This window comes from Macrobrachium nipponense, chromosome 5 (assembly GCF_015104395.2).
Source record: "Macrobrachium nipponense isolate FS-2020 chromosome 5, ASM1510439v2, whole genome shotgun sequence".
Classification (NCBI taxonomy): domain Eukaryota; kingdom Metazoa; phylum Arthropoda; class Malacostraca; order Decapoda; family Palaemonidae; genus Macrobrachium; species Macrobrachium nipponense.
In genome coordinates this window covers 13645154-13657805 of record NC_061107.1, presented here as the reverse complement: position 1 = coordinate 13657805, position 12652 = coordinate 13645154, and the positions used below count along the sequence as shown (strand labels likewise).

The 12652-nt window shown below is 43.3% G+C and overlaps 1 protein-coding gene across 2 annotated transcripts in view; it reads right to left on the bottom strand.

The window, feature by feature from the left end:
* LOC135215213 (muskelin-like) overlaps positions 1-12652 on the bottom strand; it is a 62830-nt gene extending 50178 nt beyond the window's left edge. The window contains exons 1-2 of one of the 2 annotated variants that reach the window (XM_064249715.1): positions 12326-12649; positions 8574-8652 (exon numbers count right to left, since the gene is read on the bottom strand). Coding sequence is in view for 1 of the 2 variants with exons in the window: in XM_064249714.1 (XP_064105784.1) it covers positions 12326-12417 (92 nt within the window). In the remaining variant the exon portion in view is untranslated. Of the gene's footprint in view, positions 1-8573; positions 8653-12325 lie in introns of both variants that reach the window. The other variant, XM_064249714.1, reaches the window with a different exon arrangement.

Genomic DNA, 12652 nt, shown 5'->3' with positions numbered 1-12652 from the left:
GACCGACACTGACCAAGGGTCGGCTCCCTTTGTTCCCATACTCCTGCAAAGTTCAGGAGTCTGGCGCCCACTGGTGCTTGGAGGAGCAACAAGTCACTTAGATTTTTTGAATGGTCTAAATGAAGACCTTCCTCTCTTTTCAGAGCTCTTCTTCTGGCAGGGGGACGAGCCGTTGCACTCCACGAAAGGGCTGCTGAGTAGGACGAGGTTCCTTCTTAACCGTCGCCACTACCGGTCGTCCTTTCTTGGACGTTTGAGTAAGTAGGTCTTGTGTTGCTTTCTCAGTTAGTGAGCGAGATATATCCTTGACTAACTGAGAAGGAAAAGATGATCTGATGCGGGCGAACAGTAAGGCAGTCCTCTGGCTCGGAGAAACCCCTTTCGATAAAAGGGAACCATACACTGATCTCTTTTTCAGGAGACCAGCACCGAAAAGTGAAGCCACTTCACCTGAACCGTCCTGTACTGCCTTGTCCATGCAGGACAGAACGCTATGGAGAATTTCTGGGTTCTTCAGAAACTCCGGATCCTTAGATTTGTTGGCCAGAACTCCGAGCGACCAATCCAGAAAATTGAAACACCTCTACAGTGACAAAAAGTCCCTTTAGAAAGTGGTTCAACTCTGAAGTGCTCCACGTCGCTCTGACCGATCCTAAGGAGTGACGTCTAGAGGCCTCCACTAAACTGGCAAAGTCGGCATCTGCAGAGGCGGGTAAAGAAAGACCCATAGTCTCTCCTGTCCCATACCAAATACCTCTCTTCCCGTGCAATCTGGAAGGAGCATGCAGAATACCGTCTTTCCTAACTCCTTCTTCTTGTCCATCCAAGAATCTAAAGAATGGAGTGCCTTCTTCATTGATATCGCAGGCTTCATTTTCAAGAATGCCGACGATTTAGCCGTAGCTGAGCTCGAAAAGAGCGAACGAGGAGAAGGAGGAGCTGCAGGACTAAGAGAATCTCCAAACTCTTGTAGTAGTAAAGAGGCCAAGACTTTGTAACTCGAAAGTCCCTCATTAGCAGGAGGATCGTCGTCAGACAACTCGTCTAACCCTCGATCCGACGAAGGAGAACGTTCTCGTTTTGAGGAAGAGTCCTTCCAAGACCTCCTATGTTCTGAAGGAGAGGAGCTTCCATTTGGCGAAGAGTCATAACCTCCAGGAAACGAGTCCCCGACTCTTGGAACTCCTGGCTCTTGACTCTCGCCTCCTGTGACTCCTGCCTTCCCCCCCCTGACTCCTGACTCCTGCCCTTGACCTCCGGACTCCTGCCTCCTGACTCCGGACTCCGGACTCCTGGACTGTCCTGCCTCCTTGACCCTGACCTCCTTTGCCTGCCTCCTGGCTCCTGGCTCCTGCCTCTTGCTCCTGCCTCTTGCCTCCTGGCTCTTGCCTCCTGGCTCTTGCCTCCTGGCTCTTGCCTCCTGGCTCTAGCCTCCTGGCTCTTGCCTCTTGCCTGGATGCCTCCACACTCTTGGCTCTTGGCTCCTGCCTCCTGGTTGACTCCTCACTCCTGGCTCTTGGCTCCTGCCTCCTGGGTGACTCCTCACTCCTGGCCGGTGCCAGACGTGTGATTGTTTCATCCAGGTTCGTACAGGAAACCTCACCTCGTGTAGGAGTATCGATCCTGGAGGTAGATACCTCCATACGTCTGGAGGATCTTTTAATAGGAAGGGAAGTGTCTTTCCTTCTAGGAGGCTCCTTTGACAGGACTCCTACAAATGACGAAATCTGTTCCTGCATCGCCATCATGAACCTCTTTGTAGCCTCCTCTTTATCCTCTTCGGGAGGAGGGGAAGGAGGAGGGGAGGAGTCCATAGCCTCCACCTCCTGCCTCCTTCTCACTCTGGTTGGAAGAATGGCTCTTCTCGCCTTCTTAACTCCCGATGGAGACTCCTCAGGGACGTTTTCGGGCGGGTCGAGTCAATAGTCGGCGCCCTCCAACTCCTCTTGAGAGGCCGAGATCGATCGGAATCTCTCCAATCACGTCTCGGTGATGAAGATCCCGACGACGAGAAACACTCACGTAGGACGCTTTTACAATAGCGGTCCTTGGCAGTCTGGGGTGTCACAGAAACCGCCGAAGGGACACCTGATCGGTGGGGATTCTCCACAACCTCCTTTCGGCTTTCGACATTCCTTCTCCTCTGGGCATGTGAGCTTGGAAGAGGTCTAGACCATAGGAGCGTTGCTGAGCCGACCAGATGCCCCCTCCACTACACTGGGGACACTTATATCACTGTCTAATGACAAATCACTAGCCTTACCTTGTATGGCAGCCATTTTGTTTTCCATTATTTTGAAGGCTGCTTTTAGATCTGCAAGTTCTTTCGCTGGATCTACAGGTTCTGCAATAGGAGAAGGGGCTGCAATGGAAGGTGAGAAGTAAGGCAATAGCTTACCCTTGGGGAAGATCCCAAGCTTGGAATTAGTTCAGATCTAGAAACTACTTAAACTTCTATGAGAAGCCTTCCTCGCTCTCTCTCTTTCTAACTTTTTCAAATAATTAGTTAGATTCTTCCATTCGTTCTCACCTCAAATTCTCACATTCTTTACAAGTATTAGTAAAAGAACATTCATACTCCTGCACCTCTTGCATACCGTGTGAGGGTCTACCGAAGCTTTCGGCAACCTCACCTTACAGCCTACATTCACACAACGTCTCACAACCATACCAGAGTCAGACATATTTAAAGAAAAATCCAAAATCAAGTCCACAAAACAGTCCACAAAAGCGTATGCCATCCAACGCAATCCAGATACGTCACCAAAGTCGGTCAAGAAGATCAATTGCCGCGAAAAAAGAAAACCAATCGGGAGGAACCAACAACAATGTTGATGGTCCGGCGACAGAAAGAATTCTGATTAGAAAACGGGAATGGTTCCTAGTCCTGCCACCCAGGCAGGGCGGTAGATCACCTGACCTACCGGTAGCGTGTGCCGCGAAATTTGAAATTCTGTCGGAGACGACGGAGTCTATAGCTAAGTATATATCTGGCAGGGAGTTGAATGTATAAAAAGAGAGCACTTAATCATTAACATGGTAAGTTGCAGTAGTATCACCTTTTACACATTACAGACAAATTAAATATTCCAGTGCCGAAATGAGATACATACAAATGTTCCCCAGCAGGAATCTTTTCTGCATAGTTATATCAAAATAATTTTACCTAAAAGTACTACTAGTTGTACTACCTAAGTTTTTACAAATAATTAGCACACCTAACATGTTGAAAATACATATAAGACAAAATTATGGTAGTATCTATGAACAAGATAATATTCACTATTAACTGTGGATAACCATTATCATAATATTATACTACAACTACACACATGTAATCAAACTAGCCTGTAGTATATTGAGTATATTGTTCATACAGTGATTATAGATGGGTTAGTTCCATGTAGTTTTCTAACAAATACTTGTTCCTTATATCACTACAGGGCTGCTATTATTGAATTGAATATAGAATTTAGGCCAAATGCCAAGCACTGGGACCTATAAGGTAATTCAGTCCTGATAAGAAATTGACAATAAAAGGTTTGAAAGGTGTAACAGGAGGAAAACCTTGCAGTTGCACTATGAATCAATTGTTAGAAGAAGGTGGAAAGTAAGATGGAAGAAAGAGAGTATGAAAGGAGGTGGTACAGTAAAAGGAACGACAGGGGTTGCAGCTAGGGGCCGAAGGCACGCTGCAAAGAACCTTAAGTAATGTCTATAGTGCACCCCATGAGGCGCACTGACAGCACTAACCACCTACGTCAGGGCCGCTATTATGCAAGACCAGACTACATGTGCCGCAGTGAATTTCTTGGTCCACCTTTTGAGTGGTTACAGCCCACACTACCTGCCATGAACATAGCCCTTGTAGGAATAAAGGGAAATATGGTTGGTCACCGAACATGTGTGAAATTTGTAACATGCTCCTGGCAACAAGTTTTGAGAATGAAACAGCTTGTTTTAACCTGTCTTGCTGGGTCCTAGGTTTCAGTAAGGTACTAAGGATGGGAGATTTCATCTCTGCAAAACTCCAACAGAGTATATCCCCTTTCCATCTCTCTCTGTCCAGAATTCCATGTTTGGGTTCTGGACTTGGAACCAATGAAAGCATTGGTTCCTAGTACCTCCCAGGAAAACTCCTCCAATGGAGAAGAGGAGTCTTTATATGGGAAAGATGTCCTTATGATTGGACATGAAGAGGATACTGCCTCTGAAACTGCTCTGCTGAACCCAGAAGGACCAGAGACAACCTTCAGCTGTACATGAGAGATATACCTTAGAAGAGAACCTAACTTCCATCCAGCAATCAGATAATAAAGGGGATCCTAATAGGGTCCACCTAACCCCACCTGATGTCTGTATCTTCCGTGGGGTACTATAGTGATTCATCCACGACTGTGTCTTTTGTTGCCAAGCAGTCACAATTCAGCTGCCTGGGCACAATCAGATGACACAAGCTCCTCTAACAGGGAAATACACGAGGAAATTATAAACAGTATCAAGGATGTTCTTGCTACTGAGCATCAGTATATCAGTGATGTTATCCATGATTCCAAATAGGAATTCAGGTGTCCTGGACACTAAATTAGATATAAGATGTAAGAAATTCTTAGCCTTTCAACAAAAGAATAAAGAGCTCCAACTGGTAGCATTAATAAGGCCAGTTCAGGCTACAAAACCTCAAATCAAGGGATAGTAGGGGCTCCATTTGATAACCCCTGGCGCAACACTTTGATGTGTACCTTCTCTCCTGATGGTAAATACCTTATTAATGAACGGAAAACCAAAACCATGAGTGAAGTTGAACACGTAAAATTTTGGGACAAGGCAACATTTCCTAATTCTGAATGGCACTTAGTCCCTCCTTCAGTAGGCACTGAGAAACTGCCAAGGGAGAGGGCTATCCTACCTACGAATATAGCATTGAAAGCCATAGAAGAGACCTTTTATTTGGTCAATCGCAAATCTCCAATATGTCACTCCCCGATGTATCTTCCTTATTATACTCTTCTGTAAGGATCTTTTGAGGAGTCTGTTGTGGCTCAACTCAGTGAATGAGCTCGACAACAGAACTGTACAGTACATGCTCTCCTTGGAAAATGGGAATCCAGGAAACAATGGACTCAAGAGTTTTCTCTTCCTAAACCACAGAAGGTCCATTATGACACTGAGTCATACAAGCCTCCTGTTGCCCCTAAAGGTTCCCAACAACAACAACAGAAGAAGGGACAACAGCAGTAAAAGCATCCCTTTCAAAGTGTGCAAAGACGCTCTTACCCAGAAAAGGAGAAAATACTCCTAGAATGCCTATTAAAGGCAAGTAAAAAGATGGAGCCCAATAAGAATGGTATGGCCAGGAGTTGTCTTCTACAGTATCACAAGCAATGGAAGTCCTCCCCTTGGGAAGACCGTTCTATTCTCAACGGGCTAGGGTGGAAATGGTTTCATCCTCCCTCCCCCCTTTTACAGAGGTCTTTCCAAGAACCAGACACCTCCTTGGAAGATTACACGCAGAAGGCTCTTTTAAAGGGAGCCATGGAGAAACATATGTATATTTGCCACCAAGCACTTCTCTTCAATGTCCCAAAGAAGGATTCCTCTGGATGGAGGGTGATCCTCGACCTATATGCCACTGTGAAGTAAAGGTCAAGTATAAAAGCCTTAAATTTTTGCTTTGTTTATGAATTGGATACTGTTTTACACCTGCAATCCAGCATTCTTTATCCACACTAACCAACCCTTTGTTACACTTTTTTCTGATCTATCAATTGCACCTTAAAATTCTCCTCAGATAAGTAGTTGCTACAACAAGACACCCCCTACCCACACTCACATACTGATTAAGTCATAAGTATTAATAGCAGCAAGTTACAGAACATCAAAATTATTTTAAGCTGTGTCCCTGCAATGTACAAAAGAACTGTACTTGCAGCTCTTTGGCATTCTTGTCCAGTTAGAAAAGTTGGCAATGAGAACCAGACATTTTCAATATCTTTTGTGACCCCAGTCCCTGGTGCATGCATACTGGGTGTTGCTCAATAAAATTTAAGAAACCATATGATTTTTTGTGAAACAATGACACTATATTACTCTTTTGACCATGGTGTCCTGCATTATCTGAGGGGCAGATGGCACATTACTATCTTGTAGGGAAACCATTGTGGCGCCAGGATTCTCATCTGAAATGGAACAATAAAGTTGGTAATAAAATTTTTTAACTTTCAACATAACCCATAGGGTTGTACCATGTATAATTTGCCTTTAGCTGCACATTGTAGGCAGCACTAAAGGTTCTTTAGAGCAACTGCTTTCTGGCAGTTTCTTTGCAACTTTGTCTCTGCCTGCCTCACTGTCCTATTTCAACTTAACTTCCTCAAATTTCCAGTTTTCCTCCAAGAACAAATCCTTTTTGTAAGTCCTATGTGTCTCTAAATGTGATGCTATGGTCTCATTAAAACCTCAGAAATATACAGATAAATGGACTATTTACACTACAATTCACTGATAAGATCATTGGGGTTTAGTATGGCTACTGGCTGTGTCTAGATGCTAATGGGGTTATTCAGATTTTACTCTGTATCCTATACCTAATTCCTAGGAGCTACATTAACATCACTCTTCATCATATCAACACCAGTACTCAACGAGCTCACAATACTGTAATTGTCATGAAGAAGTATCCAGGTTCTATTACCTTACATTATGAAGCTTTTTCTTGTCAAAGTATCGCAGAGCAGCACCAAATTTTTCTCAATGCACCTAATTTGTACAAGAAGATAGTCTGGTAACTTGTGCAAGTGGTGGCCCTGTCACTGATCCTGCTAAGATCTTGTAAGTCATTTCCTTGTTAATAGTATCCTTTTGTTCTCCCTCTGATGGTCTTCATGTTTTGTACTCCCATTGACAATGTCAGTGAGTTCAGTTCACACTGACAATATCACAAATCTTGTTTATATTGATAGAATTGGTCTACTGCATTCCTGTCAGTGGTATCGATAGGTAACTGAATATGGCACTACCATTGATGGTACTGGTGTTGCTGCCATTAAATATACCGGTGCACTCTCCTCTTGACAGCAGCAGCAAGTCACTACCATTTATGACATCAGTTTACCATGCCTTGAAGGGCATGGTCTGCTGTGCTATAACTTTTGTAAATAGATACAGTCTTGTGCCAGCACAATTTCATTAATGAGAAATGCTAAACTGCTCAAACCTCGAAGCCATCAGTTTTCAAACCCCTTACTGGCATCTACCAAACTTCTTTCAGTGAATGAAGTGTTGGTATATAGGTAGTCCAGTTTGACAGGCACTTTGTGAACCAATAATTTCAAAGTATGTATATAAGATATATATGGTGAAAATGTTGATGTATATGTAAAGGAACTATTATTATTTAATAACAGATACTGTAAAATCACAAAATAGCAAAGTAAGGTGGTCTGTTGACATCAAACAGAAATGAAAAAATGCATGTTCTAAACTGTGACTACATTGTTTACCTAGTTATGCCTAGCCAATCTCTTATACTGATACGTATATGTTTTGTAAGTGATATAGCCAGCCAAATATAGGCCAGCCTGTGTCTAAAAACAATTCCTTACCAGTGCTCAGTCATTCATGTAATGGAGAGACTGAGTAAATGTGGAGGACACAAACTAGGCAAACTGACTAATCTGGGACAACAGCACTAAAGAATTCCAAGGAAACCCTCAGAGTCAAATGATGTAAGATTCTTATGATGTCATCAATAGAAAACTCTATGAAGAATTATTTCCAGAAATGGAATCATGCAGATGACATCTGATGGGTGCTGGAGAATAGTTCAACTCCATCTCCTGAAAAGGTTCAGTACCAGACAGTAACACTCCAGTTTGTGGTTCATAACGAGCAAAATCACTAAAAACTTCATTCTTTTCCCCTCATGTTTTACTGAGTAATCATTTTGGAAAACAGCAGTAAATGATGTAATACTGGATTCTTAAGTTATTGTAATCTTGAATAATGCAAAAAATATGTACATACTCTAACTCATTTAGCATACCTCAGTTATAAGTACTTTTAAACAGCAAAGTAGAGAAAGTTCCATTCTTGGCTAACTTCAACTAATCACTTTGACAGTTTATGTTTATTTATACGTTTTTATTTTAATGCCACAGTAATCATGGTATAAAAAGAAGAGCGATCAAGGAAAACAGTTATCTTCATTACAGTCTTTTAGTCTGAAACCACTAACATGATAACAGTGATCCAGGTAATATTTTAAGAAGCTTGGAACACATGCTGATAGGCTATTCCTTAGCCCTTAAGCAGTCTGTGAAAATCGAGTTTATCAAAGACGAGCTGCGATGAATTCCAAGAATCTTAAAGGTTAATAGTTAATCATGAGTACAAAGGAGATATGTAGTCATCTTGTTATCCATATATCCTTCCACTGATAAATGATTCTATGCAAAATAACCATTTATTGCAACATGGTAGCCACTATGCACCTGCATCATGAGTAAATGAAGCAGCTAATGACAAATGTGAGACATGAGTAGGGGGGACCTCCTTTAGTGAAGGTTACTCACCAAAGAAGAAGACTCAAGACTGAATTCTTCAACTGCTGATTCAGTTCTCAGCTAACACCACTCCATTCCAGGCAGTAGCCTAAAGCATACATAATAAGAGGTTTGTACACTGTAGGGGTACTACTTTTGTTATCAAACAAGAAAAGAGGTTAGTCCAGTGGTTGGAGTCATGTCTCACATTTGGTAGTATACGTAATAAAAAAAGAAAGAAAAACCTATCAACTCTGTGTCAGTGTAGTACCCTGTTAGGTCAGAAACAAGTTCTGATCAATCTAGCCTCAGATACCTAATTTCATATGCTACTGGCCTAGCCTAAGATAAGTAAAACTTGGTGTAAATATTTAAATCAACACTATTTACTCTAAAACAGATGAAATATGGATTTAGTGATAAGTTTTAAACTGATTCTGATCAATTTAATATGCAGTTCCATCAGGAATGCTTGGTTAACCATTATAGTTCCCTCATCCTTGTACTAATGTAGGAAACTGGGCTATTTTGTGGAAGGGGAGAACGAAAACAAGTGAAAACAGGACTAAAGCCATGTGTCCAGTAACCGGAACACCTGGCCCTACCTGACTGAAGAGAGGAGAAGCAGGAGGGAGTTTCTGACCTAAGCTAACCCAGAAAGTAAGGTTTCTTGCCAGGGTTTCCGTCTTGTCGTTAGGTACTGGGGACTTGAACCATGAATTTAACAAAAACAAACATCCAATTTGTATCAAATGAAACATCCAATTTGTATCATATTCCACCAGTCTTAATAAACTTTTAGTACTATCAAACACTAGAAAATAACGAGCTTCATAATAATGGACAAGCTAGTCTAGCTGCAGGCGCAATCGCACAAACACACCTTTCACATATTAACAGAGAACAATTGCATAGCAAAATGAGTAAAAATCTTCTGGATTCATCGTCACACCACTGCTGCATATAACTGGGCTAATTACACAAATTATGAAGGCAGTATTAGATAGTAATAAATGGAAGAATATTCCAGGACATTTGTTGAAACGCTGCACAGTCATATAACGAATGTCACATCCATTGGAAGGCACGGGGACGTGGGGTAGCACTGCAGAGCTGCACACACATCTTTCTGCTATGCATTCTGTTTTGTTGGGTGTTCCAGGAGGGAGCGATGAAGGCTTTGGCCAGGTCAGCTTATGGTGCCCTACAACAGGTTAGGTAAGCATGCATCCATGTTGCGATATTTTTTATTGGAGGGCCTACAGTTTAGTTGGCCAAGAGTATCGTCTGCTAGATAATTGGTGGACGAATACAAACAAGATGGCGCACATATGTTTTGGCGCGATTTTTGAAAACGTGCAGTAATAGAATATAGAAAAGCCTATAAAAACGGTAAGGGGGACCTTGTTGGGAACCGGGGTTTTTGGGTGAAGGGAACACACATAATAAAGGGCAAATGGAAATCGTATTTTCAGGCATAAATTTTCGTAAAACAGTAAGGGGGGACCTATTGGGAAACCAGGGTTTTTTGGGGGGGGACGACGACAATTAACACTAGGAAATCCACGAAGCGGCTGTGTGGCTGACCCCCTACTCTACATTCGTTCGGACATGAGTTGCGCAGCCTGGCTAACTAAACTGTCCCCCTACTCTACATTCGTAATTCGAACACATGGACTGTTAGCCTAAGTGGACGTTCGGGCATGAGATGCACAGCCTGGCTAACTAAACTGACCCCTAACCAAATGAATCAACCTAACCTGACTTAGGGCGCGTGCCCTAACCTGGCCGGGGGGCGAAGTATGGTAACAATGATTGTGACCTAACCAAACGAACCAACCTAACCTGACTTAGGACTCGTACCCTAACCTGGCCGGGGGGCTCCGTCCCCCTGGAACCCCCCAGTATGGTAACAATGATTGTGACCTAACCAAACAAACAAATCTAACCTGACTTAGAACACGTACCCTAACCTGGCCGGGGGGCTTCGTTCCCCTGGAAACCCCCAGTATGTTAACATTGATTGTGACCTAACCAAACAAACAAATCTAACCTGACTTAGGACGCGTACCCTAACCTGGCCAAGGGGCCCCAGTATGGTAACAAAGGTTGTGACCTAACCAAACAAACCACACTAACCTGACTTAGGGCACAAAACTGTCTTCCTCTTTCATGAGGCTCATTTTTCCCTCTTTGCAGTTCTCATATTGACCACTAAAATTGCCTAAAAGGCCACTTTTAAAAAGGAACAAACATAACACGTCAATATCGTCTCAGAACTTGATCAAGTCCAAAAACATGACCGGGTTAGCAGCAGCAAAAGCAACGTGCGAGTGATGAGGAGTATACGGCGACGGCATGTTGACTGTTTTGAATGGTCGCGCCTCGCGGGTCGTGGTAGGTCTTCCAGTTCGAGAGGACTACTTACCTATGCGGATGGATCTGGTTGTTGTATGGCCGGGTCGGTCACGGAACTACTTACCTTGGTGGAGGGATTATGGGCCTGGGCAAAAGGTGTTGCGCGGCTCGGACAACTAAACTGTAAAGTACCGCTTTTATTTGCTTTTAAACAGGCAGCGACTAGGGTAAAAAACCGCATGGTACAGGGGTGGACCATGTACAATCAATGTGTACAACCCCAAGAAAAGTACATTATAACGCGTCCTGACACCGGAGTAGAGGTCTTTAGCTCCGTTTCTCACCAACAACAAGTCGTGTCTGATGCCCATCTCTGATGTCAGGACGCGTTATAATGTACTTTTTTTGGGGTTGTACACATTGATCGTACATGGTCCACCCCTGTACCATGCGGTTTTTTACCCTGTTGGTAACAAGCCTAATGTGCACAATTTAATACTTAAATCATATTGGGATGACTCATCCGCACATATGCGAAGAGCAATAATTGTAGTTACAATCAACAAAGTACGAATAGTCAAACCCAATCTGCTTGCATAAACCAACCCATAGGCTAGGCTAGCTTGGCATATTTCAGCTGTCAGGCTTGCCGAGCTATTTGTTTCTGGATTTTTACTGTAATAATAAGTCACGCATAATTGTCGTAAGAAAATACGGTGCTTTCGTATATAGGTACTAGCCTGTCCAGCTTGGTCTCCACAAGTAGGCTAGGTTAGCCCAGCTAAAGTTCACTGTAGCCTCACTTTTACAGTGCATAGCCTATCAAGATGCCATATTCTCTCCTAGACAGACCAATCCTGCTTTAAATAAACCATGTTAGACTGCAATTTAGCCCGCCATTATATTATAAGGTCAGGTAGCCTAACTGAAGCCTAACCTAGTACAACTGGTTAACCCACAACTAGGTATACCTACTAGGTAGCTACCTAAAACTTAAGGTAGCCTAACCTAGTCAGTCCTTACTAGGATACTACTAGGATACCAAACTGTATCAAAGACTGACTAATCCTGCCTCAGGTAATCCAGGTTAGACTGTAATTGATTCTATTTAAGGATTCCTGGTTAAGCAACGTAGCCCAACCTACGACAGGTTAGTTCCATTCATGTCTCTCAGAGAAGAGGCATTTCGTGAGGACATGCGTGCCAAAGGGCCTCGTTCCCCCCAGCAGAAGGGCACGGATGATGAAGTGGTTCCTGCTCCGAGAGGGTAAAAGAAATAAAAAAGAAAATGCCCCCAAAAGAACGCAAGAGAGAGAGAGAGGAGGAGAGAGAGAGAGCGTCGTCGTCGACGGGTCCTAAGGTCGGTCACAGTTCCGTCGCCTTAATTCCACACCACTCTAACCAAGACTTTCTTTCGCACTTACTCTGGTACAAAATTGGCGGAAAACGTCGAATATTTATGGATGGAATATTTCAGGTTTTGTAATTGTTCCCCTGAAGTCGTCGACTCTGCCATTGTTGTTTTTGTTTTGGTCACTTGAAACCCTCCATCAGCTGAGACTGAGTGAGAGAGCTGCTCACTTTCACAACGTCAGAGGATCGGCCAAGGTATGGAGGGCCTCCTCTGCGGCTCTCACTTATAAATGTTGTTGTTCTGGCTGGCACAAGGGTTGTTCTTGCTGCCGTTTGTTGTTGTTGTTAGATGGGGCTCACCTCGTGTCACAACGGGCTCCTCTTGTTCATTTGGTCAG